At 42.2% G+C, this 24,725-nt stretch overlaps 1 protein-coding gene across 3 annotated transcripts; it reads right to left on the bottom strand.

The window, feature by feature from the left end:
* Positions 1-461: 461 nt before the first annotated feature.
* Positions 462-24,006, bottom strand: LOC106569745 (E3 ubiquitin-protein ligase RING2). 3 transcript variants are annotated; one of them, XM_082961055.1, is made up of 9 exons: positions 23,941-23,966; positions 22,844-22,943; positions 20,135-20,230; positions 17,006-17,166; positions 15,349-15,564; positions 13,230-13,329; positions 12,235-12,422; positions 11,570-11,759; positions 462-4,851 (listed from the first exon to the last, which is right to left on the bottom strand). In XM_082961055.1, exons 3-9 carry the CDS (start codon positions 20,219-20,221, stop codon positions 4,750-4,752), a joined length of 1,044 nt encoding a protein of 347 aa, XP_082817181.1. In that variant the 5' UTR covers positions 20,222-20,230; positions 22,844-22,943; positions 23,941-23,966; the 3' UTR covers positions 462-4,749. The 3 variants fall into 3 exon arrangements, with proteins under 3 accessions (XP_082817181.1, XP_045550510.1, XP_082817182.1); XM_045694554.2 differs by lacking the exon at positions 22,844-22,943 and having other exon boundaries at positions 23,941-24,006; XM_082961056.1 differs by lacking the exon at positions 22,844-22,943 and having other exon boundaries at positions 12,235-12,419; positions 23,941-24,006.
* Between the last annotated feature and the right edge of the window lie 719 nt (positions 24,007-24,725).

Genomic DNA, 24,725 nt, shown 5'->3' with positions numbered 1-24,725 from the left:
TCACCCTGGAGTATTGAGCTATGATGAATCTGTACCTAGGGGAAACTTTACCCTGGAGTATTGAACTGTCATGAATCTGTACCTAGGGGAAACTTTACCCTGGAGCATTGAGCTGTGCTGAATCTGTACCTAGGGGGAAACTTTACCCTGGAGCATTGAGCTGTCATGAATCTGTACCTAGGGGAAACTTCACCCTGGAGCATTGAGCTGTCATGAATCTGTACCTAGGGGAAACTTCACCCTGGAGCATTGAGCTGTGATGAATCTGTACCATGGGGAAACTTTACCCTGGAGCATTGAGCTGATCATGAATCTGTACCTAGGGGAAACTTCACCCTGGAGCATTGAGCTGTGATGAATCTGTACCTAGGGGAAACTTCACCCTGGAGTATTGAGCTGATCATGAATCTGTACCTAGGGGAAACTTTACCCTGTAGCATTGAGACATCATGGGGCTTGGGTTCCATGTTGAACACACATTGTTTTGTTTATTTTCCAAACAGATATTTACAGTTTCAACAACAATAACTGATATTTATACAAAGGATGTTGTCAAACTGAACATGCTTCTAAAAAGAATAATTGCACATTTTTCTTCCACGGTATCGTCGTTCTGAAATATTTTTTGGAGAGAGAAAACACGATTTGGGTCCCTCTTCTATCTCACACTAAGCTTGAAGGTGATGACTGGACCTGGGTGGTTTATGTCCAGACATTACTTCCATATAGCTGATGAAGTCTGACCTGTTGAATGAATGATTCATTCCCAAAATGTGGTTGAGATGTTGGCATGAACAAAGGTCCTGGACAATATACAGAGAGAATAACCAGTTATATTGAACTGTTAGCCCGCTGAACTAATTAAATGTTTCAGTGAAACAGGTTGGGTCAATTTTAGCCTAATTCAATTCAGGAGGAGGTGGATAGAAACTCAAAATCAGGAATAGAAACTTGCTCATTGTTTTCAAAAACCACTGGATCCTTGAAGAAGTCACAGCCACAGGAGAGATTCCTCCTCTTCAGGGGAGATGGAAGGTTTAGAGATTATTCCACTTCCTGATGTGATTGAAGTGAAGAGGAATTGAGCCCAACCGTGTTGTTAACATCAAGCGTTTCTAGGACAACAGAATAAAAAAAAAAACAACCAGACTAGAAAAAGGATAACAATGAGATGAAGTCTGTCTCTTTAGGTTACTAACATAATGTACTCGGGTCATACCGGATGTTTGTTTTGTCATTGGAGCACCCTAATTATTATGTATGCCAAAAGCCCTACTTTGCCATTTTGGTTAAAGGGAATAGGAGAGGAACAGTCCTGTGATGATTTACCAAATGATATGTTATCATGACTCCCAGATCAGTCAGGTGAAGTGACATCAATATGGATCTGTCCTAAAGTGCACTCTATTCCTGGCATCCTTTCACTCACTCCTCTCTACATTCTCCTCTTCTGTCTCTGCTGCTAAAGCCACTTTCTACCACTCTAAATTCCAAGCATCTGCCTCTAACCCTAGGAAGCTCTTTGCTACCTTCTCCTCCCTCCTGAATCCTCCTCCCCCTCCCCCCCCCTCCTCCCTCTCTGCGGATGACTTCGTCAACCATTTTGAAAAGAAGGTTGACGATATCCGATCCTCGTTTGCTAAGTCAAACGACACCGCTGGTCCTGCTCACACTGCCCTACCGTGTGCTTTGACCTCTTTCTCCCCTCTCTCTCCAGATGAAATCTCGCGTCTTGTGACGGCCGGCCGCCCAACAACCTGCCCACTTGACCCTATCCCCTCCTCTCTTCTCCAGACCATTTCCGGAGACCTTCTCCCCTTCCTCACCTCGCTCATCAACTCATCCTTGACCGCTGGCTACGTCCCTTCCGTCTTCAAGAGAGCGAGAGTTGCACCCCTTCTGAAAAAACCTACACTCGATCCCTCCGATGTCAACAACTACAGACCAGTATCCCTTCTTTCTTTTCTCTCCAAAACTCTTGAACGTGCCGTTCTTGGCCAGCTCTCCTGCTATCTCTCTCAGAATGACCTTCTTGATCCTAATCAGTCAGGTTTCAAGACTGGGCATTCAACTGAGACTGCTCTTCTCTGTGTCACAGAGGCTCTCCGCACTGCTAAAGCTAACTCTCTCTCCTCTGCTCTCATCCTTCTAGACCTATCTGCTGCCTTTGATACTGTGAACCATCAGATCCTCCTCTCCACCCTCTCCGAGTTGGGCATCTCCGGCGCGGCCCACGCTTGGATTGCGTCCTACCTGACAGGTCGCTCCTACCAGGTGGCGTGGCGAGAATCTGTCTCCGCACCATGCACTCTCACCACTGGTGTCCCCCAGGGCTCTGTTCTAGGCCCTCTCCTATTCTCGCTATACACCAAGTCACTTGGCTCTGTCATATCCTCACATGGTCTCTCCTATCATTGCTATGCAGACGACACACAATTAATCTTCTCCTTTCCCCCTTCTGATAACCAGGCGGCGAATCGCATCTCTGCATGTCTGTCAGACATATCAGTGTGGATGACGGATCACCAGCTCAAGCTGAACCTCGGCAAGACGGAGCTGCTCTTCCTCCCGGGGAAGGACTGCCCGTTCCATGATCTCGCCATCACGGTTGACAACTCCCTTGTGTCCTCCTCCCAGAGTGCTAAGAACCTTGGCGTGATCCTGGACAACACCCTGTCGTTCTCCACTAACATCAAGGCGGTGACCCGATCCTGTAGGTTCATGCTCTACAACATTCGCAGAGTACAACCCTGCCTCACACAGGAAGCGGCGCAGGTCCTAATCCAGGCACTTGTCATCTCCCGTCTGGATTACTGCAACTCTCTGTTGGCTGGGCTCCCTGCCTGTGCTATTAAACCCCTACAACTCATCCAGAACGCCGCAGCCCGTCTGGTGTTCAACCTTCCCAAGTTCTCTCACGTCACCCCGCTCCTCCGCTCTCTCCACTGGCTTCCAGTTGAAGCTCGCATCCGCTACAAGACCATGGTGATTGCCTACGGAGCTGTGAAGGGAACGGCACCTCCATACCTTCAGGCTCTGATCAGGCCCTACACCCAAACAAGGGCACTGCGTTCATCCACCACTAGCCTGCTGGCCCCCCTACCTCTGAGGAAGCACAGTTCCCGCTCAGCCCAGTCAAAACTGTTCGCTGCTCTGGCACCCCAATGGTGGAACAAGCTCCCTCACGACGCCAGGACAGCGGAGTCAATCACCATCTTCCGGAGACACCTGAAACCCCACCTCTTTAAGGAATACCTAGGATAGGATAAAGTAATCCTTCTAACCCCCCCCCCCTTAAAAGATTTAGATGCACTATTGTAAAGTGGTTGTTCCACTGGATATCATAAGGTGAATGCACCATTTTGTAAGTCGCTCTGGATAAGAGCGTCTGCTAAATGACTTAAATGTAATGTAAATGTAAATGTATTCCCTATGGGCCCTTGTCAAAAGTAGTGCACTACATAGGGAAATAGGGTGCCCTTTGAGTCACACTATGTCAACAAATACAAGGATCGTGGGTTTATAGAAAACAGCTTCATGACTTCTCTGCTCAACATATATATTTTTTTTTTAAACAACAAAAACATTAGTTTTCTGTACGGAAACACTAGTCATATATCTGAAAAAGCCTCCCATCCCATCCCCAACCCAGCTCACCGTCCCCCAGATACAAAAAGACCATACAACATCCTGAAGCAGCCACAGTTATCCAGAGCAGGTAGAAGGCCCTGGAACACCCAGGTAGCACCTCAGTATTAGGACCTAGACACAGGTAGCAGAACACCCAGGTACCACCTCAGTATTAGGACCTAGACACAGGTAGCAGAACACCCAGGTACCACCTCAGTATTAGGACCTAGACACAGGGAGCAGGTAGAAGGTAGACAGCCCTGGAGAGAGCGATGTAGATAGAGAACATACATGCTTATCTGACATGTCGAGTAAGGAATCATGACAAATCTATGGCGTTTCTAGCAGCAGCGTTCAGTATTCAGTGCCCTCCTAAACGCCACCCTGGAATGGCAGTGACGTCTCTAGAAATGCTTACGAAGAGGTTCTGCCTGGCTAGTGACTATATCAGATACATTTATACATACCCCCTATACTAACTTCTTACCAACAAATTCACACCAGACAGAGAGAGATGTAGAGAGAGAGACAGAAATGGAGAGAGATGTAGAGAGAGAGAGAGAGATGTAAAAGAGAGAGAAATGTAGAGAGAGAGAGAGAGAGAGATGTAAAGAGAGAGAGAGAGAGAGATGTAGAGAGAGTCCATTAGACACCTCGTTCTCCTGGCAGGTCTCATCCAGGGCTGTGTCCTAAAGGGCACCCTATTACCTATATAGTGCACTACTTTTGGCCAGAGCCCTACATAGGAAATAGGGTGCCCTAGGTGTACTCCAGGTGGTCTACCCCCCCAAGTGTACTCCAGGTGGTCTACCCCCCCAGGTGTACTCCAGGTGGTCTACCCCCCCAGGTGTACTCCAGGTGGTCTACCCCCCCAGGTGTACTCCAGGTGGTCTACCCCCCCAGGTGTACTCCAGGTGGTCTACCCCCCCCAGGTGTACTCCAGGTGGTCTACCCCCCCCAGGTGTACTCCAGGTGGTCTACCCCCCCCAGGTGTACTCCAGGTGGTCTACCCCCCCCAGGTGTACTCCAGGTGGTCTACCCCCCCAGGTGAACTCCAGGTGGTCTACCCCCCCAGGTGTACTCCAGGTGGTCTACCCCCCCAGGTGTACTCCAGCTGGTCTACTTGTGCTCCTTGGTGGGGGCGAAGTACAGCTCCATGGGCTTGTTCACCTTCCAGTACTTCTCACTGACAAGCTCCAGAGAAAACGACCCGTTCAGCACCTAGAGGACAGATGATTGGTTGGTCGATGTTCATCATCCTCAGGAGGAATTTGTTTTTCCACAGTTCACAAGTTACAGATAGACAAGCTCACCTCAGTGACAGGAGATAACACTAGGGTATAGGTCACCAGGAAATACTGATTGACATACTTGACCCTTTCCTACTTACTCTGACGTGATTGTCCAACCTATCTACGTTAAGGTGGATGCACTAAGTCTAAGTCTCTCTGAATAGGAGCGTCTGTTAAACCATGGGATACAAAATATTTCCCACAGGCCCCTCCTGCCATAAATGGGGTTTATTATTTATTTTACGCCCTGACCCCTCACTAGCAATAGTAGTGAAAGTGGTAGTAGTAATAGTGGTAGTAATAGTAATAATAGTGGTAGTAACAGTGATAGTAATAGTGGTAGTGGTAGTAATAGTAATAGTGGTAGCAATAGTGATAGTAATGGTAGTGATATTAATAGTGGTAGTAGTAATAGTGGTAGTAGTAGTAATAGTGGTAGTGATAGTGATAGTAATGGTGATAGTAATAGTGGTAGTAATGGTGGTAGTAATAGTGGTAGTAATAGTGATAGTAATGGCAGTGATAGTAATAGTGTAGTAGTAATAGTGATAGTAATAGTGGTAGCGGTAGTAATAATAGTAGTGAGAGTAATAGTGGTAGTGGTAGTAGTAATAGTAATGGCAGTGATAGTAATAGTGTAGTAGTAATAGTGATAGTAATAGTGGTAGTAATAGTGGTAGCGGTAGTAATAATAGTAGTGAGAGTAATAGTGGTAGTGGTAGTAGTAATAGTAATAGTGATAGTAATGGCAGTGATAGTAAGTGTAGTAGTAATAGTAATAGTGGTAGTAATAGTGGTAGTGACAGTAGTAGTAATAGTAGTGATAGTAATAGTGGTAGTGGTAGTAGTAATAGTAATAGTAGTAATAGCGGTAGTAATAGTAGTAATAGTGGTAGACGTAATAGTGGTAGTAGTAATAGTAGTAGTAGTGATAGTGGTAGTAATGGTAGTGATAGTAATAGTGGTAGTAGTGGTAGTAGTGATAGTGGTAGTAGTAATAGTGGTAGTGACAGTAGTAGTAATAGTAGTGATAGTAATAGTGGTAGTGGTAGTAATAGTAATAGTAGTAGTAATAGTAGTAATAGTGATAGCAGTAATTGTAGTGATAGTGGTAGTAATGGTAGTGATAGTAATAGTGGTAGTAGTAGTAGTGGTAGTAATAGTGGTAGTGGTAATAGTGGTAGTAATAGTAATAGTAATAGTAGTAATAGTGATAGCAGTAATTGTAGTGATAGTGGTAGTAATGGCAGTGATAGTAATAGTGGTAGTAGTAATAGTAGTGATAGTGGTAGTAGTAGTGGTAGTAGTAATAGTGGTGGTGGTAGTAGTAATAGTGGTAGTAGTAATAGTGATAGTGGTTGTGATAGTAGTAATAGTGGAAGTAATAGTAGTAGTGGTAGTAATAGTAATAGTGGTAGTAATAGTGGTAGTAACAGTAAAAGTAGTAATAGTGATAGTAGTAATAGTGGTAGTAGTAATAGTAATAGTGGTTGTGATAGTAGTAATAGTGGTAGTAATAGTGGTAGTAATAGTAGTAGTGGTAGTAATAGTAATTGTGATAGTAGTACTAGTGGTTGTGATAGTAGTGATAGTAGTAGTAATAGTGATAGTAATAATAGCAGTAGTAATAGTGGTAGTGGTAGTAATAGCGATAGTAATAGTAACAGTGGTAGTAATAGTGGTAGTAGTGATAGTGGTAGTAGTAATAGTGGTAGTGACAGTAGTAGTAATAGTAGTGATAGTAATAGTGGTAGTGGTAGTAATAGTAATAGTAGTAGTAATAGTAGTAATAGTGATAGCAGTAATTGTAGTGATAGTGGTAGTAATGGTAGTGATAGTAATAGTGGTAGTAGTAGTAGTGGTAGTAATAGTGGTAGTGGTAATAGTGGTAGTAATAGTAATAGTAGTAATAGTGATAGCAGTAATTGTAGTGATAGTGGTAGTAATGGCAGTGATAGTAATAGTGGTAGTAGTAATAGTAGTGATAGTGGTAGTAGTAGTGGTAGTAGTAATAGTGGTGGTGGTAGTAGTAATAGTGGTAGTAGTAATAGTGATAGTGGTTGTGATAGTAGTAATAGTGGAAGTAATAGTAGTAGTGGTAGTAATAGTAATAGTGGTAGTAATAGTGGTAGTAACAGTAAAAGTAGTAATAGTGATAGTAGTAATAGTGGTAGTAGTAATAGTAATAGTGGTTGTGATAGTAGTAATAGTGGTAGTAATAGTGGTAGTAATAGTAGTAGTGGTAGTAATAGTAATTGTGATAGTAGTACTAGTGGTTGTGATAGTAGTGATAGTAGTAGTAATAGTGATAGTAATAATAGCAGTAGTAATAGTGGTAGTGGTAGTAATAGCGATAGTAATAGTAACAGTGGTAGTAATAGTGGTAATAGTGGTAGTGAGAGTAATGGTGATAGTGGTTGTTACAGTGGTAGTGATTGGTAGCAGTAGTAAAGTAATAGTAGTGATAGTGGTAGTAATAGTAGTGATAGTGGTAGTAATTGTAGTGATAGTGGTAGTAATGGTAGTGATAGTAATAGTGGTAGTAGTAGTAGTGGTAGTAATAGTGGTAGTGGTAATAGTGGTAGTAATAGTAATAGTAATAGTAGTAATAGTGATAGCAGTAATTGTAGTGATAGTGGTAGTAATGGCAGTGATAGTAATAGTGGTAGTAGTAATAGTAGTGATAGTGGTAGTAGTAGTGGTAGTAGTAATAGTGGTGGTGGTAGTAGTAATAGTGGTAGTAGTAATAGTAATAGCGATAGTGGTCGTAGTAATAGTAATAATAGTAGTAATGGTAGTAGTAATAGTAGTGATAGTAGTAATAGTAATAGTGGTCGTAGTAATAGTAATAATAGTAGTAATGGTAGTAGTAATAGTAGTGATAGTAGTAATAGTAATAGTGGTAAGTGGTAATAGTGGTAGTAATAGTGATAGTAATAGTGATAGCAGTAGTAATAGTGATAGTAATAGTAGTGATAGTGGTAGTAGTAACAGTGGTAGTAACACTATAATAGTGGTAGTAGTAATAGTGATAGTGGTTGTGATAGTAGTAATAGTGGAAGTAATAGTAGTAGTGGTAGTAATAGTAATAGTGGTAGTAATAGTGGTAGTAACAGTAATAGTAGTAATAGTGATAGTAGTAATAGTGGTAGTAGTAATAGTAATAGTGGTTGTGATAGTAGTAATAGTGGTAGTAATAGTGGTAGTAATAGTAGTAGTAATAGTAATAGTAATAGTGGTAGTAATAGTGGTAGTAATAGTAGTAGTGGTAGTAATAGTAATAGTGGTAGTAATAGTGATTGTAGTAATAGCGGTAGTAATAGTAGTAATAGTGATAGTAATAGTGGTAGTAATAGTAATAGTGGTAGTAATAGTAGTAATAGTGATAGTAATAGTGATAGTAGTAAAAGTAGTAGTAGTGGTAGTAATAGTGGTTGTGATAGTAGTACTAGTGGTTGTGATAGTAGTGATAGTAGTAGTAATAGTGATAGTAATAATAGCAGTAGTAATAGTGGTAGTAATAGCGATAGTAATAGTAACAGTGGTAGTAATAGTGGTAGTAATAGTAGTAATAGTGGTAATAATAGTGGTAGTGAGAGTAATGGTGATAGTGGTTGTTACAGTGGTAGTGATTGGTAGCAGTAGTAAAGTAATAGTAGTGATAGTGGTAGTAATAGTAGTGATAGTGGTAGTAATAGTAGTGATAGTGGTAGTAATAGTAGTGATAGTGGTAGTAATAGTGGTAGTAATAGTAGTAATAGTGATAGTAATACAAGTAATAGTGGTGGTAATAGTGGTAGTGAGAGTAATAGTGATAGTGGTTGTTACAGTGGTAGTGATAGCAGTAGTAATAGTGATAGTAATAGTAGTGACAGTAGTAATAGTTGCAGTAATAGTAGTAGTATTGGTAATAGTAGTGATAGTGGCGATAGTGATAGTAGTAATAGTAGCGATAGTAGTAGTGGTAGTAATAGCAGTGATAGTGATAGTAGTAATAGTGATAGTAATAGTGATAGTAATAGTGGTAGTAATAGTAATAGTGGTAGTAATAGTGATAGTAATAGTAGTAATAGTGGTAGTAATGGTAGTGATAGTGGTAGTATTAATAGTGGTAGTGGTAGTAGTAATAGTGGTAGTAGTAGTAGTAGTGATAGCAATAGTGGTAGTAATAGTAGTAGTAATAGTAAAAGTGGTAATAGTGGTAGTAATAGTGATAGTGGTAACAGTGGTAGTAATAATGGTAGTGAAAGTAATAGTGATAGCAGTAATAGTGATAGTGGTAGTAATAGTGGTAGTGATAGTAATAGTGGCAGTGAGAGTAGTGATAGTAATAGTGGTAGTAATAGCAGTAATAGAGGTAGTAATAGTGATAGTAGTAATAGTGATAGTGGTAGTGGTAATAGTGGAAGTAATAGTGGTTGTGATAGTAGTAATAGTAGTAAGTGAGAGTAGTGATAGTGGTAGTAATAGTGGTAGTAACAGTAATAGTGGTAGTGAGAGTAGTGATAGTGGTAGTAGTGATAGTGGTAGTAATAGTGATAGTAGTAATAGTGATAGTAATAGTGATAGTGGTAGTAGTAATAGAGGTAGTAGTAATAATTGTGGCAGTAATAGTGATAGTAGTAATAGTAGTAATAGTGGTAATAGTAGTGATAGTGGTAGTAATAGTGGCGATAGTGATAGTAGTAATAGTGATAGTAACAGCAGTAGTAATAGTGGTAGTGATAGTAGTGATAGTGATAGCAATTGTGGTAGTGAGAGTAATAGTGATAGTGGTTGTAATAGTGGTAGTAATAGTGGTAGTAATAGTAATAGTGATAGTGGTAGCAGTAATAGTGATAGTGATAGTAATAGTGGTAGTAGTGATAGTAGTAGGAACAGTGATAGTAGTAGTAATAGTAATTGTGATAGTAGTAGTAATGATAGTAGTAGTAATAGTAGCAGTAGCAATAGTGGTCTTTGTCATCTCTTTCCAAAACAGAGGATCTCTGCTGTACTGTGACACATTACATAGCAGTAATAGTGATAGTGATAGTAATAGTGGTAGTAGTGATAGTAGTAGGAACAGTGATAGTAGTAGTAATAGTAATTGTGATAGTAGTAGTAATGATAGTAGTAGTAATAGTAGCAGTAGCAATAGTGGTCTTTGTCATCTCTTTCCAAAACAGAGGATCTCTGCTGTAATGTGACACATTCTAAGGCTCCCATAGGCTCTAGTAGAATAGTAGTAATAGTAACAGTGATAGTAGTACTAGTGATAGTAGTAATAGTGATAGTAACAGTAGTACTAATAGTGATAGTGGGTATATTCAAAATTTGCCAAAAGGTTACCAAAAAGTGCTATAGTGATAGTAATAGTGGCAGTAATAGTGATAGTGTCTTGAACGCACGAACAAAACGCCGCTATTTGGATATAACTATGGATTATTTGGAACCAAACCAACATTTGTTGTTGAAGTACAAGTCCTGGGAGTGCATTCTGACGAAGAACAGCAAAGGTAATCAAATTTTTCTTATAGTAAATCTGAGTTTGGTGAGTACCAAACTTGGTGGGTGTCAAAATAGGTAGCCTGTGATGGCCGGGCTATCTACTCAGAATATTGCAAAATGTGCTTTCACCGAAAAGCTATTTTAAATCGGACATAGCGATTGCATAAAGGAGTTCTGTATCTATAATTCTTAAAATAATTGTTATGTTTTTTGTGAACGTTTATCGTGAGTAATTTAGTAAATTCACCGGAAGTGTTCGGTGGGAATGCTAGTTCTGAACATCACATGCTAATGTAAAAAGCTGGTTTTTGATAAAAATATGAACTTGATTGAACAAAACATGCATGTATTGTATAACATAACGTCCTAGGAGTGTCATTTGATGAAGATCATCAAAGATTAGTGCTGCATTTAGCTGTGGTTTTGGTTTTTGTGACATTATATGCTATTTTGAAAAATGGGTGTCTGATTATTTCTGGCTGGGTACTCTGCTGACATAATCTAATGTTTTGCTTTCGTTGTAACGCCTTTTTGAAATCGGACAGTGTGGTTAGATTAACGAGAGTCTTGTCTTTAAAATGGTGTAAAATAGTAATATGTTAGTATTAGTAATAGTAGTAATAGTGATAGTAGTACTAGTGATAGTAGTAATAGTAACAGTAGTACTAATAGTGATAGTAGTAGTAATAGTGATAGCAATAGTAGTAACAGCAGCAGTAGTAATAATACTGGTAGTAGCATCAGTAATAGTAGTAGTAATAGTGATAGTAGTAGTAATAGTGATAGTAGTAATAGTGATAGTAGTAATAATAGCGATAGTAATAGTAGCAGTAGTAATAGTGATAATAGTAGTAGTAATAGTGATAGTAGTAAGAGTAGTAGTAATAGTAGTGGAAGTAGCAGTAATAGTGGTAGTATTGTATTATTACCATGAACTGGCCATTGGCTGTAGGGATATAAATGGTGTATTGTGGTAGTATTTGTAGTAATATATTGTATTATTACCGTGAACTGGCCGTTGGCTGTAGGGATATAAATGGTGTATTGTAGTAGTATTTGTAGTAATATATTGTATTATTACCGTGAACTGGCCTTTGGCTGTAGGGATATAAATGGTGTATTGTAGTAGTATTTGTAGTAACATATTGTATTATTACCGTGAACTGTCCGTTGGCTGTAGGGATATAAATGGTGTATTGTTTCTCTGAGGCAGCGTCTACATTGACGGGGCTGGCCTCTCCGTTCTTCCTTAGTTCCTCCAGGGCCAGACGCACAGCCAGGTACTTAGACAGGTGGTCCACTGTGGCGTTACCTGACGTCTTGATGTACCTGGGAACAAACTCAACACTACCACACACAAGTGTTACTTAACGTCTTCAGCCAGGGGCCTTGGACCAGTGACTTAGATAACACACACACACACACATATCCTCTCACACACACACACACACACACACACACACACACACACGTTAACCACTCCCTCCTTCCCTCCCACACGTTAACCCCTCCTTCCCTCCCACACGTTAACCCCTCCCTCCCACGTTAACCCCTCCCTCCTTCCCTCCCACACGCTAACCCCTCCCTCCTTCCCTCCCACACGTTAACCCCTCCCTCCTTCCCTCCCACACGTTAACCCCTCCCTCCCACACGTTAACCCCTCCCACCCACACGTTAACCCCTCCCACCCACACGTTAACCCCTCCCACCCACACGTTAACCCCTCCCACCCACACGTTAACCCCTCCCACCCACACGTTAACCCCTCCCACCCACACGTTAACCCCTCCCACCCACACGTTAACCCCTCCCACAAAGCCACCTGGTCTGCTCGGTGTCCTCCTTGTCCATGAGCGTAGGATGAGGACAGAACACCAGTTCTATCTCGCTGGCTCCGTCCACGGCCATGTCTCCTCCTCCACCTCCTCCTCCGTTCTCTGTGGCGTTGTCCATGTCCAGACCAGAGTCATCTGACGTCTTGGTACGCTTGATGCTCGGACCCGCCTCCTGCTTTACATTTGTTGGGGGAAAAGACTCGCTGAGTACAACCCAGGGGATAACATGTTACAGCAAGAAGACAGGAGAATGTTCCTGCTGGTAACGTTCCTGCTGTATTGTTCCTGGTGTAATGTTCCTGGTGTAACGTTCCTGGTGATATTGTTCCTGGTGATATTGTTCCTGGTGATATTGTTCCTGGTGATATTGTTCCTGCTGTAATGTTCATGGTGATATTGTTCCTGCTGTAACGTTCCTGGTGTAACGTTCCTGGTGTAACGTTCCTGGTGTAACGTTCCTGGTGTATTGTTCCTGGTGTAACGTTCCTGGTGTATTGTTCCTGGTGTAACGTTCCTGGTGTATTGTTCCTGGTGTAATGTTCCTGGTGTAACGTTCCTGGTGTAACGTTCCTGCTGGTATTGATCTTTACTCAACAAAATGTATATTTGTATGCATGCATTTATAGCGTCATAATAACACGGTACATTACATTGCACGCTACCCATCCCGTGTCATTCACGTCTCGTATAGCCACATACATATATACCCTACCCTTACACATTATGTCAGTGGCGTGCTAACACAGCTCAACTTTACTGATTCCCGTTTAGGTATTTGATAGATGTGATTAGGGGTGAAGGGTGATGCCGCCCCCCCCACCCCCCCCCCCCCAGCTCCTTTAATCAAAAGTCCCAGGGTCAAGAAGTCCTGGTTGGAGGATTCCGGATTCCCAGGATTTCCCAACCTGGGATTTCTGATAAACCTGGGAATTTGGTTACCAGAATTTTGCAACCCTAGACGGGAATGAAGGTATCCTTGTACCTGGTTGGAGTGGACGGAGGCGTTGCTGCAGTGGGAGGAGTCGCCGTTGTCCTCCGCCCCGCTCCCGTTCTCCAGCTGGTGCTTCTTCCCTCGCTGCAGCCTGGAGGGAGGTGGCGACACCCAGTGGTGTGAGGAGGGAAGAGCAGAGAGGATTTCAATTCCATTTGATAAAGTAACATTCAATTGGATCATAGTTCCAGAAACATATTCTGTATCATAGGGTAAGTTTTTGTTGGTAAGGAGACACCTACATGGGAAATAGTGAGGAACAGTAGGCCCTCCTCGATGCTGTGGGACAGGGGTTAAAGGTCAGGGTACAATACCTGTTCATGGCCTGTATGTTGAGGCCCTCCTCGATGCTGTGGGACAGGGGTTAGGGGTTAAAGGTCAGGGTACAGTACCTGTATATTGAGGCCCTCCTCGATGCTGTGGGACAGGGGTTAGGGGTTAAAGGTCAGGGTACAGTACCTGTTCATGGTCTGTTTGTTGAGGCCTTCGAAGCTGTGGGACATGGGTTAAAGGTCAGGGTACAGTACCTGTTCATGGCCTGTATGTTGAGGCTCTCCTCGATGCTGTGGGACAGGGGTTAAAGGTCAGGGTACAGTACCTGTATGTTGAGGCCCTCCTCGATGCTGTGGGACAGGGGTTAGGGGTTAACCTGTTAGGGCTAGGGGGCAGTATTGACACGGCTGGATAAAAAAACATACCCGATTTAATCTGGTTACCACTCCTACCCAGTAACTAGAATATGCATATACTTATTACATATGGATAGAAAACACCCTAAATTTTCTAAAACTGTTTGAATGGTGTCTGTGAGTATAACAGAACTCATTTGGCAGGCAAAAACCTGAGACATTTTCTGACAGGAAGTGGATACCTGATGTGTTGTATTGCCTTTAAACCTATCCCATTGAAAAACACAGGGGCTGAGGAATATTTTGGCACTTCCTATTGCTTCCACTAGATGTCACCAGCCTTTACAAAGTGTTTTGAGTCTTCTGGAGGGAGATCTGACCGAACAAGAGCCATGGAACGATGATGTCCCATTAGACACCTGGCGCGCGAGTTCATGTTGGGTACCCTCGTTCCAATACGTTATAAAAGAGTATGCATTCGTCCACCTTGAATATTATTCATGTTCTGGTTAAAAAAGGCCCTAATGATTTATGCTATACAACGTTTGACATGTTTGAACGAACGTAAATATATTTTTTCCCCTCGTTCATGACGAGAAGTCCGGCTGGCTTAGATCATGTGCTAACAAGACGGAGATTTTTGGACATAAATGATGAGCTTTTTTGAACAAAACTACATTCGTTATGGACCTGTGATACCTGGAAGTGACATCTGATGAAGAGAATCAAAGGTAATGGATTATTTACATAGTATTTTCGATTTTAGATCTCCCCAACATGACGTCTAGTCTGTATCGCAACGCGTATGTTTCTGGGCGCAGTGCTCAGATTATTGCAAAGTGTGATTTCCCAGTAAGGTTATTTTTAAATCTGGCAAGTTGATTGCGTTCAAGAGATGTAAATCTATAATTCTTTAAATGACAATATAATATTTTACCAATGTTTTCTAATTTTAATTATTTAATTTGTGACGCTGACTTGACTGCCGGTTATTGGAGGGAAACGATTTCCTCAACATCAATGCCATAGTAAAACGCTGTTTTTGGATATAAATATGAACTTGATAGAACTAAAAATGCATGCATTGTCTAACATAATGTCCTAGGAGTGTCATCTGATGGAGATTGTAAAAGGTTAGTGCATCATTTTAGCTGGTTTTATGGTTTTGGTTACCCTGTCTTTGAATTGACAAAACATTACACACAACTCTTGTAAATGTACTGTCCTAACATACTCTAAATTTATGCTTTCGCCGTAAAACCTTTTTGAAATCGTAAAACGTGGTTAGATTAAGGAGATGTTTATCTTTCAAAGGGTGTAAAATAGTTGTATGTTTGAAAAATTTGAATTTTGACATTTATTTGGATTCAAATTTGCCGCTCTTGAAATGCACCTGCTGTTGATGGAGTGCACCACGGGGGGGGACGCTAGCGTCCCACCTAGCCCATAGAGGTTAGGGGTTAAAGGTCAGGGTACAGTACCTGTTCATGGCCTGTATCTTGAGGCCCTCCTCGATGCTGTGGGACAGGGCCTGTTGGTTGTTGTGTTTGGAGATGCGGGCCAGAACCCTCTCCTGGTGGGCCTCGTACTCATCTCTGCTGGGGTAGATCTTACTGATGAGGGCGTCAAAGTTCGGGTCCGGCCGCAGGGACCGCTTAGACACCAGCTTCTTCCTGCACGTAGGGCATTCCTTGTTGCTAGGGGGAACACAGACAGAGTTAGACCGAGCTAGCCCTCCCTTCTTAGTTGTCCTTCACCAGGCAGGTCAATAAAAAAAAAGAATTCTTATTTACAATGAGAGCTTGACCCCCTTGTTACACAGGAAATCAACCCTGTGGTGGTGGTGATGATGTCCTGTGTAACAAAAGTTATCTGCAGTCAATCAGAACTTTGAGAAATACAAAATAAACACAAGACATAGTAATCAGTGTCTGAGACCAAACGAATAGATTAGTGACAACAGCGGCATGTCGTGGTGCTTTTTGCTCAAACTGAGGAGCTTCATGTGAACATGGTTAGGGGTACAAGGTAGACTACATACCAAATATCATAACCTTTACCCTGATCTCAATGCAATGATGATGCAGTCAGCACAAGACTAGTTAGAGGCAGTGAGAATACTTTAGGGTAGGTTACTTTAGGGTAGGGTGGGTTACTTTAGGGTAGGTTACTTTAGGGTAGGTTAGGTTACTTTAGGGTAGGTTACTTTAGGGTAGGGTAGGTTACTTTAGGGGAGGTTACTTTAGGGTAGGGTAGGTTACTTTAGGGTAGGGTAGGTTACTTTAGGGTAGGGTGGGTTACTTTAGGGTTGGGTAGAATACTTTAGGGTAGGGTAGGTTACTTTAGGGAAGGGTGGGTTACTTTAGGGAAGGGTACTTTAGGGTAGGTTACTTTAGGGTAGGGTAGGTTACTTTAGGGTCGGTTACTTTAGGGAAGGTTACATTAGGGTAGGTTACTTTAGTGTAGGGTAGGTTACTTTAGGGTAGATTACTTTAGGGTAGGTTAGGTTACTTTAGGGTAGGGTCCTTTAGGGTAGGGTGTTTAGAGTAGGGTAGGTTACTTTAGGGTAGGTTGGGTTACTTTAGGGTAGGGTAGGTTACTTTAGGGTAGGGTAGGTTACTTTACGGTAGGGTAGGTTACTTTAGGGTAGATTACTTTAGGGTAGGTTAGGTTACTTTAGGGTAGATTACTTTAGGGTAGGGTAGGTTCCTTTAGGGTAGGGTAGGTTACTTTATGGTGGGGTACTTTAGGGTAGGTTAGGTTACTTTAGGGTAGGTTAGGTTACTTTAGGGTAGGGTAGGTTACTTTAGGGTGGGTTACTTTAGGGTAGGGTAGGTTACTTTAGGGTAGGGTAGGTTACTTTAGGGTGGGTTACTTTAGGGTAGGTTACTTTAGGGTAGGTTACTTTAGGGTGGGTTACTTTAGGGTAGGTTACTTTAGGGTAAGGTTACTTTAGGGTAAGGTTACTTTAGGGTAAGGTTACTTTAGGGTAGGTTACTTTAGGGTAGGGTAGGTTACTTTAGGTTAGTTTAGGGTAGGTTCCTTTAGGGTACGTTAGGGTAGGTTATGGTCGGTTACTTTAGGGTCGGTTGGGTTAGGGTAGGCGAGATTACTTTAGGGTAGGGTTAGGGAACATACCCTGATCTGAGGGCGGTGATGATGCAGTCGGCACAGAAGCGGTGCAGACATTCCTTGGTTGTCATGGTGTTCTTCAGCATGTCCAGACAGATCGGACACATCAGCTCGCTGTGGAGGCTCCTGGGAGACACCGCGATCTCCAGCCCATCTGTGATGGCCTCCTGTACGGGGGGGACAGATGAAAACATATGCCCAACTCTGGTCCTATATATTGTATACCCTATATAGCCTCCTGTACAGGAGGAGGAGTATTCAGACCCCTTGACTTTTTCCACATTGTTACTTTACAGCCTTATTCTAAAATGTATTTAATTGTTTTTTCCCCCCCTCATCATTCTACACACAACACCCCATACTGACAAAGCAAAAACAGGTTTGAATTTTTTGCTAATGTATAAAAATTTAAAATCACATAAATATTCAGACCCTTTACTAAGTACTTTGTTGAAGCACCTTTGGCAGCGATTACAGCCTCGAGTCTTCTTGGGTATGACGCTACAAGCTTGGCACACCTGTATTTGGGGAGTTTCTCCCAATCTTCTCTGTAGATCCTCTCAAGCTCTGTCAGGTTGGATGGGGAGCGTCGCTGCACAGCTATTTGCAGGTCTCTCCAGAGATGTTCGATCGGGTTCAAGGCCGGGCTCTGGCTGGGCCACTCAAGGACATCCAGAGACTTGTCCCGAAGCCACTCCTGCATTGTCTTGGCTGTGTGCTTAGGGTTGTTGTCCTGTTGGAAGGGGAACCTTCACCCCAATCTGAGGTCCTGAGCAGGTTTTCATCAAGGATCTCTGTATTTTGCTCCGTTCATCTTTCCCTCGACCCTGACTAGTCTCCCAGTCCCTGCCGCTGAAAAACATCTCCACAGCATGATGCTGCCACCACCGTGCTTCACTGTAGGGATGGTGCCAGGTTTCCTCCAGACGTGACGCTTGGCATTCAGGCCAAAGAGTTCAATCTTGGTTTCATCAGACCAGAGAATCTTGTTTCTCATGGTCTGAGAGTCTTTAGGTGCCTTTTGGAAAACTCCAAGTGGGCTGTCATGTGCCTTTTACTGAGGAGTGGCTTCCGTCTGGCCACTCGACCATAATGGCATAACTGGTAGAGTGCTGCAGAGATGGTTGACCTTCTGGAAGGTTCTCTCATCTCCACAGAGGAACTCTGGAGCTCTGTCAGAGTGACCAACGGGTTCTTGGTCACCTCCCTGACCAAGGACCTTCTCCCCTGATTGCTCAGTTTGGCCGGGCGGCCAGCTCTAGGAAGAGACTTGGTGGTTCTAAACTCCCATTTAATAATGATGTGTTCTTGGGGACCTTCAATGCTGCAGACATTTTCTCGTACCCTTCCCCAGATCTGTGTCTTGACACAATCCTGTCTCGGAGCTCTACGGACAATTCCTTCGACTTCATGGCTTAGTTTTTGCTCTGACATGCACTGTCAACTGTGGGACCTTATATATTTACAATCAATTTAATTTACCACAGGTGGACTCCAATCAAGTTGTAGAAACATCTCAAGGATGATCAATGGAAACAGGATGCACCTGAGCTCAGTTTCGAGTCTCATGGCAAAGGGTCTGAATACTTATGTAAATAAGGTATTTCTGTTTTTTATTCTACAAAAATGTAAAAAAATAAAAAAATAACTGTTTGTCATTCTGGGGTATTGTGTGTAGATTGATGAGGAAAATGTTTCATTTAATCCATTTTAGAATAAGGCTGTAACGTAACAAAATGTGGAAAAAGTCAAGGGGTTTGAATACGGTACTTTCCGAATGCACTGTAGGAATATTCACACCACAACAAAAAGGAAACTAGGGAAGAGAGATTCGTAAAGAAGGATTACAATTTCTTCTTTTAAAATGTTTAGATTCATACAGCGCCTCATCATCATCATCCACCTAAAGAAACCCCTGAGTTTATTTCACACAAAAAAAACGATTCACACAGAAGTTCATATTGGAAACAGTGAATATGATGCATTTATTAATGGGCCTCGGTTAACGTAACATCTTCAGAACTCTGTTTCACAAAGGAATCAATGAGTAGCCTTCCTGTAATATCTGAACTGATCGGCTAGCCTACGCTGTGATCAATACCGTATATTATAAACTGAATGGTTCGAGCCCTGAATGCTGATTGGCTGAAAGCCATGGTATTTGAGACGGTATACCACGTGTATGACAAAACACTACGTTGGTAACCAATTTATAATAGCAATAAGGCACCTCAGGGGATTTGTGGTATATGACCAATATACCGTGGCTAAGGGCTGTATACAGGCACTCCGCGTTGTGTCGTGCAATAGCTCAGCCCTTAGACGTGGTATATTGAGCATATACCACACCCCCTCAGACCTTATAGCTTAAATAGAGCTGGTCCCCTCATCACAGAAGTCCAACACCTGCCAATCCAAGGCCATTACTGTGCTTCCATTGTGGATGTGGTAGCGAAGCAACCTTTATTTGCCTGCAATTAACATGCATAACCATTTCTCCCAACAGCGCGCTGCGTGAAACAGAGGCGTGTTTCAGCCATAGCACTCAGAAAAGAGCTGCCAAACTATCGTCAAAAGTCCTAGGAGGCTCTACGGTGTCAGACGGCTCTACGGTGTCAGACGGCTCTGTCTCCACTCTTAGCTAAAGAGAAAGTGACGCATCAGAGCGGTGTTTGAACTAGGGCTAAGTCTAACGCAGCTAGTGGTGGTAACCCTGATCTGTGAAACACTCAAATCTACGTAATAAAACTTTAAAACTAAAAGTTAAAAGCAACCCTACCTATGGAGTCCTCTGTAGCTCAGAGACAAGAGAGGTGTTACAGTAAATGTGCTCCCCTACCTGTGGAGTCCTCTGTAGTTCAGAGACAGAGAGGTGTTACAGTAAATGTGCTCCCCTACCCGTGGAGTCCTCTGTAGCTCAGAGACAGAGAGGTGTTACAGTAAATGTGCTCCCCTACCTGTGGAGTCCTCTGTAGCTCAGAGACAAGAGAGGTGTTACAGTAAATGTGCTCCCCTACCTGTGGAGTCCTCTGTAGCTCAGAGACAGAGAGGTGTTACAGTAAATGTGCTCCCCTACCTATGGAGTCCTCTGTAGCTCAGAGACAGAGAGGTGTTACAGTAAATGTGCTCCCCTACCTGTGGAGTCCTCTGTAGCTCATACAGACTGAGTTCCCATGTCTTACTGAGGGGTTGCACCCCATTCGTCTGCACTGCCTGCGTCATACTCCCAACCTGGAATAAAAAACATTAGCGCCATTAAAATGGACCAAACACACAGCCATCTCTCACACACACCCACACAGTTTACTTTTGGTCAGCACCAAAAGAATATATAGTTGATGTACCGTTGGCTGAAACCCATGGTATATCAGACCGTATACCATGGGTATGACAAAACATTATTTTTATTTTTAAACTGTTCTAGTTACGTTCGTAACCAGTTTATAACAGCAGAAAGGCACCTCCGGGGGTTTGTGGTACAGTTGAAGTCGGACGTTTACATACACTTAGGTTGGAGAAATTAAAACTAATTTTTCAACCACTCCACAAATTTGTTGTTAACAAACTATAGTTTTAGGCAAGTCGGTTAGGACATCTACTTTGTGCATGACACAAGTCATTTTTCCAACAATTGTTTACAGACAGATTATTTCACTCATAATTCACTGTATCACACTTCCAGTGGGTCAGAAGTTTACATACACTAAGCTGACTGTGCCTTTAAACAGCTTGGAAAATTCCAGAAAATTATGTCATGGATTTAGAAGCCTCTGATAGGCTAATGACATAATTTGAGTCAATTCAAGGTGTTCCTTGTGGATGCCTACCTTCAAACTCAGTGCCTCTGTTTGACATCATGGGAAAATCTAAAGAAATCAGCCAAGACCTCAAAAAAAGAATTGTAGACCTCCACAAGTCTGGTTCATCCTTGGGAGCAATTTCCAAACGCCTGAAGGTACCACGTTAATCTGTACAAACAGTAGTACGCAAGTATAAACACCATGGGACCACGGAGCCTTCATACCGCTCAGGAAGGAGACGCGTTCTGTCTCCTAGAGATGAACGTACTTTGGTGCGAAAAGTGCAAATCAATCCTAGAACAACAGCAAAGGACCTTGTGAAGATGCTGGAGGAAATAGGTACAAAAGTATCTATATCCACAGTAAAACGAGTCCTATATCAACAGAACCTGAAAGGCCGCTCAGCAAGGAAGAAGCCACTGCTCCAAAACCACCATAAAAAGTCAGACTACGGTTTGCAACTGCACATGGGGACAAAGATCGTACTTTTTGGAGAAATGTCCTCTGGTCTGATGAAACAAAATTAGAACTGTTTGGCCATAATGACCATCGTTATGTTTGGAGGAAAAAGAGGGGATGCTTGCAAGCCGAAGAACACCATCCCAACCGTGAAGCACGGGGGTGCAGCATCATGTTGTGGGGGTGCTTTGCTGCAGGAGGGACTGGTGCACTTCACAAAATAGATGGCATCATGAGGAAGAAAATGATGTGGATATATTGAAGCAACATCTCAAGACATTAGTCAGGAAGTTAAAGCTTGGTCGCAAATGGGTCCTCCAAATGGACAATGACCCCAAGCATACTTCCAAAGTTGTGGCAAAATGGCTTAAGGACAACAAAGTCAAGGTATTGGAGTGGCCATCACAAAGCCCTGACCTCAATCCCATAGAGAATTTGTGGGCAGAACTGAAAAAGTGTGTGCGAGCAAGGAGGCCTACAAACCTGACTCAGTTACACCAGCTCTGTCAGGAGGAATGGGCCAATATTCACCCAACTTATAGTGGGAAGCTTGTGGAAGGCTACCCGACACGTTTGACACAAGTTAAACAATTTAAAGGCAATGCCACCAAATACTAATTGAGTGTATATAAACTTCTGACCCACTGGGAATGTGATGAAAGAAATAAAAGCTGAAATAAATCACTCTTTACTATTATTCTGACATTTCACATTCTTAAAATAAAGTGGTGATCCTAACTGACCTAAGACAGGGAATTTTTACTAGAATTGAATGTCAGGAATTGTGAAAAACTGAGTTTAAATGTATTTGGCTAAGGTGTATGTAAACTTCTGACTTCAACTGTATATGGCCAAAAACAGAGAAGCAAGATGGGTAGATAAATCCAATAGCTTGCTAGGTAGATTTTTATTTTTACCAGGTAAGTTGACTGAGGACACATTGTCAGCAATGACCTGGGGAATAGTTACAGAGAAGATGAAGGGAATGAATGAGCCAATTGTAAACTGGGGATGATTAGGTGGCCATGATGGTATGAGGGCCAGATTGGGACTTTAGACAGGAGACCGGGGTTAACACCCCTACTCTTATGGTAAGTGGCATGGGATCTTTTAGTGACCACAGAGTCAGGTCAACTGTTTAACGTTCCATCCGAAAGACAGCACCCGACACAGGGCAGTGTCCCAATCACTGCCCTGGGGCATTGGGAGATTTTTTTTTAGACCAGAGGAAAGAGTGCTTCCTACTGGCCCTCCAACACCACTTCCAGCAGCATCTGGTCTCCCATCCAGGGACTGACCAGGACCAACCCTGCTTAGCTTCAGAGGCAGGGTGGTATGCTGTCATTGTGATCATTACACAGGTGCACCTTGTACTGAAGACAATAAAAAGTCCACTCTAAAATGTGCAGTTTTGTCACACAACACATTGTCACAGATGTCTCAAGTTGAGGGAGCGTGCAATTGGCATGCTGACTGCAGGAATATCCACCAGAGCTGTCGCCAGAGAATTGAATGTTTATTTCTCTACCATAAGCCGCCTCCACATCATTTTAAAGAATTTGGCAGTACGTCCAACTGGCCTCACCAACGCAGACCACGTGTAACCACGCCAGCCAAGGACCTCCACATCCGGCTTCTTCACCTGTGGGATCGTCTGAGACCAGCCATCCGGACAGCTGATGAAACTGAGGAGTATTTCTGTCTGTAATAAAGCCCTTTTGAGGGGGAAAACTAATTCTGATTGGCTGGGCCTGACACCCAAGTGGGTGGGCTGTGTCCCTCCCCAGTCATGTGAAATCCATAGATTAGAGCCTAATTCATTTATTTCACTTGACTGATTTCCTTATATGAACTGTAACTCAGTAAAATCTCTGAAATTGTTGCGTTTATATTTTGTTGTTGTTCAGTATAGATAGCTAGGTTGATAAATCCGATACATAGCTAGGTAGATAAATGAATACTGTAGCTACATCATCAGAGAACAACTGGAAAACAAACAAAAATAAATAACCTCAACATGGTAATAGTTGTAAAAAATCCATCTGATGTTTTGACAGGTAACTACCGTAGGGTTCATGTTTAACCTCCCAAAGCACAGGAATTAGCTAGCTACCCTGACTAACGTTACATTCATACCAAATGTCAATGAATACTGAACACTATTTTGGGGAGGAATAAATCAAACTGTATTTTATATTCCCAGTTTAAAATGTCCCAGACATTGAAACAACATTGAAACAACAGCACATTGTTAACTAAGGTTAGTTAGCACAGCGTTACCAGAGCTAGCCAGTTGGTCTTTGTGTAGGATTATGGCTGCGCATACTGAATCCGCCTGGATGATACATTTTTTGTATTATTTTTTTTTAAACCTTTACATGCTCAATTGTAATCGTATTTAGAAATAATGTGTATGTGCATAAAGATAAAACGCTTTATATGCATATCATTCTGCAATGTCACTAGAAAAAATAATTAGAAAGACAGGCTAGCTAGCTAGCTACAATGCTAACGTTAGAGCTGTGACGAAGCCTCACGACCAATCAACGATGCACTAATAGAGAAACGATATATTATTCAATGTACATTTAGACGGTCAAACCTTTGTTTTATCGTTACTGTACGAGTCTAGTTGAAAAACGATCAAATATGACCCAAAACGTTGTTTGTTTATGTACTTACGTGTTGTGGATAAAAGACGAACCAGACTGGTAATTCTGCCAGCAGCACAAACACTGACGTCACTTCGTATGGTAATGACGAATCATTCAAAATAAAAGCCCGCGTTTCAAAACACATAAAAATGTGGATAACTAATTCAAAATACATTACATTTTAATCTCAATGTCCATTTTATAGTCCTTGTTAGCAAATAAAAGAAGGACTTTATGGATTCAATTTGAAATATGCTTCTAAAAACATTTTTTTTAAACCCCTATTGAAAAATACAATGTCCAGATTGGTATGTTCACAACATTAGACTGCAGAGAAAAAAATATATATTTTTATTTATTTTTTTATTTCATCTTTATTTAACCAGGTAGGCCAGTTGAGAACAAGTTCTCATTTACAACTGCGACCTGGTCAAGATGAAGCAAATGTACATTGAGACGTCAAATAGAGGTAAAAGTGGGGTTGAAAAGACTCAGTGGGGTCTATAGCATCTATCAGTGGAGGCGGTTCATATAAAATGGCTGGAATTGAGTCAATGGACTGGTATCCGACTGCAAGGTGCTACAGAGGGTAGTGAGTACGGCCCAGTACATCACTGGGACCAAGCTTCCTGCCATCCAGGACCTCTACACCAGGCGGTGTCAGAGGAAGGCTCGGTTTATTATCTATGCATAATCACTTTACCTCTACCTACATGTACATATTACCTCAATTACCTCGATTAACTTTTGCCCCCGCACATTCACTCTGTACCGGTACCCCCTGTATATAGCCTCCACATTGACTCTGTACCG

Source organism: Salmo salar, chromosome 14 (assembly GCF_965601325.2).
Source record: "Salmo salar chromosome 14, fSalSal1, whole genome shotgun sequence".
Classification (NCBI taxonomy): Eukaryota; Metazoa; Chordata; class Actinopteri; order Salmoniformes; family Salmonidae; genus Salmo; species Salmo salar.
This window is presented reverse-complemented; position numbering and strand designations above follow the sequence as displayed.

Bases quoted from the DNA above. Each gene is read 5' to 3' on its own strand.
- LOC106569745 (XM_045694554.2), bottom strand. From the start codon at position 20,221: ATGACGCAGGCAGTGCAGACGAATGGGGTGCAACCCCTCAGTAAGACA. The intron at 15,565-17,005 runs GTATGTTCCCTA...TGTTCCCCCTAG, and splicing joins ATCACCGCCCTCAGATCAGG to CAACAAGGAATGCCCTACGT. The intron at 11,760-12,234 runs GTGGCTTTGTGG...TGTGTGTGGTAG, and splicing joins GAGGACACCGAGCAGACCAG to TGTTGAGTTTGTTCCCAGGT.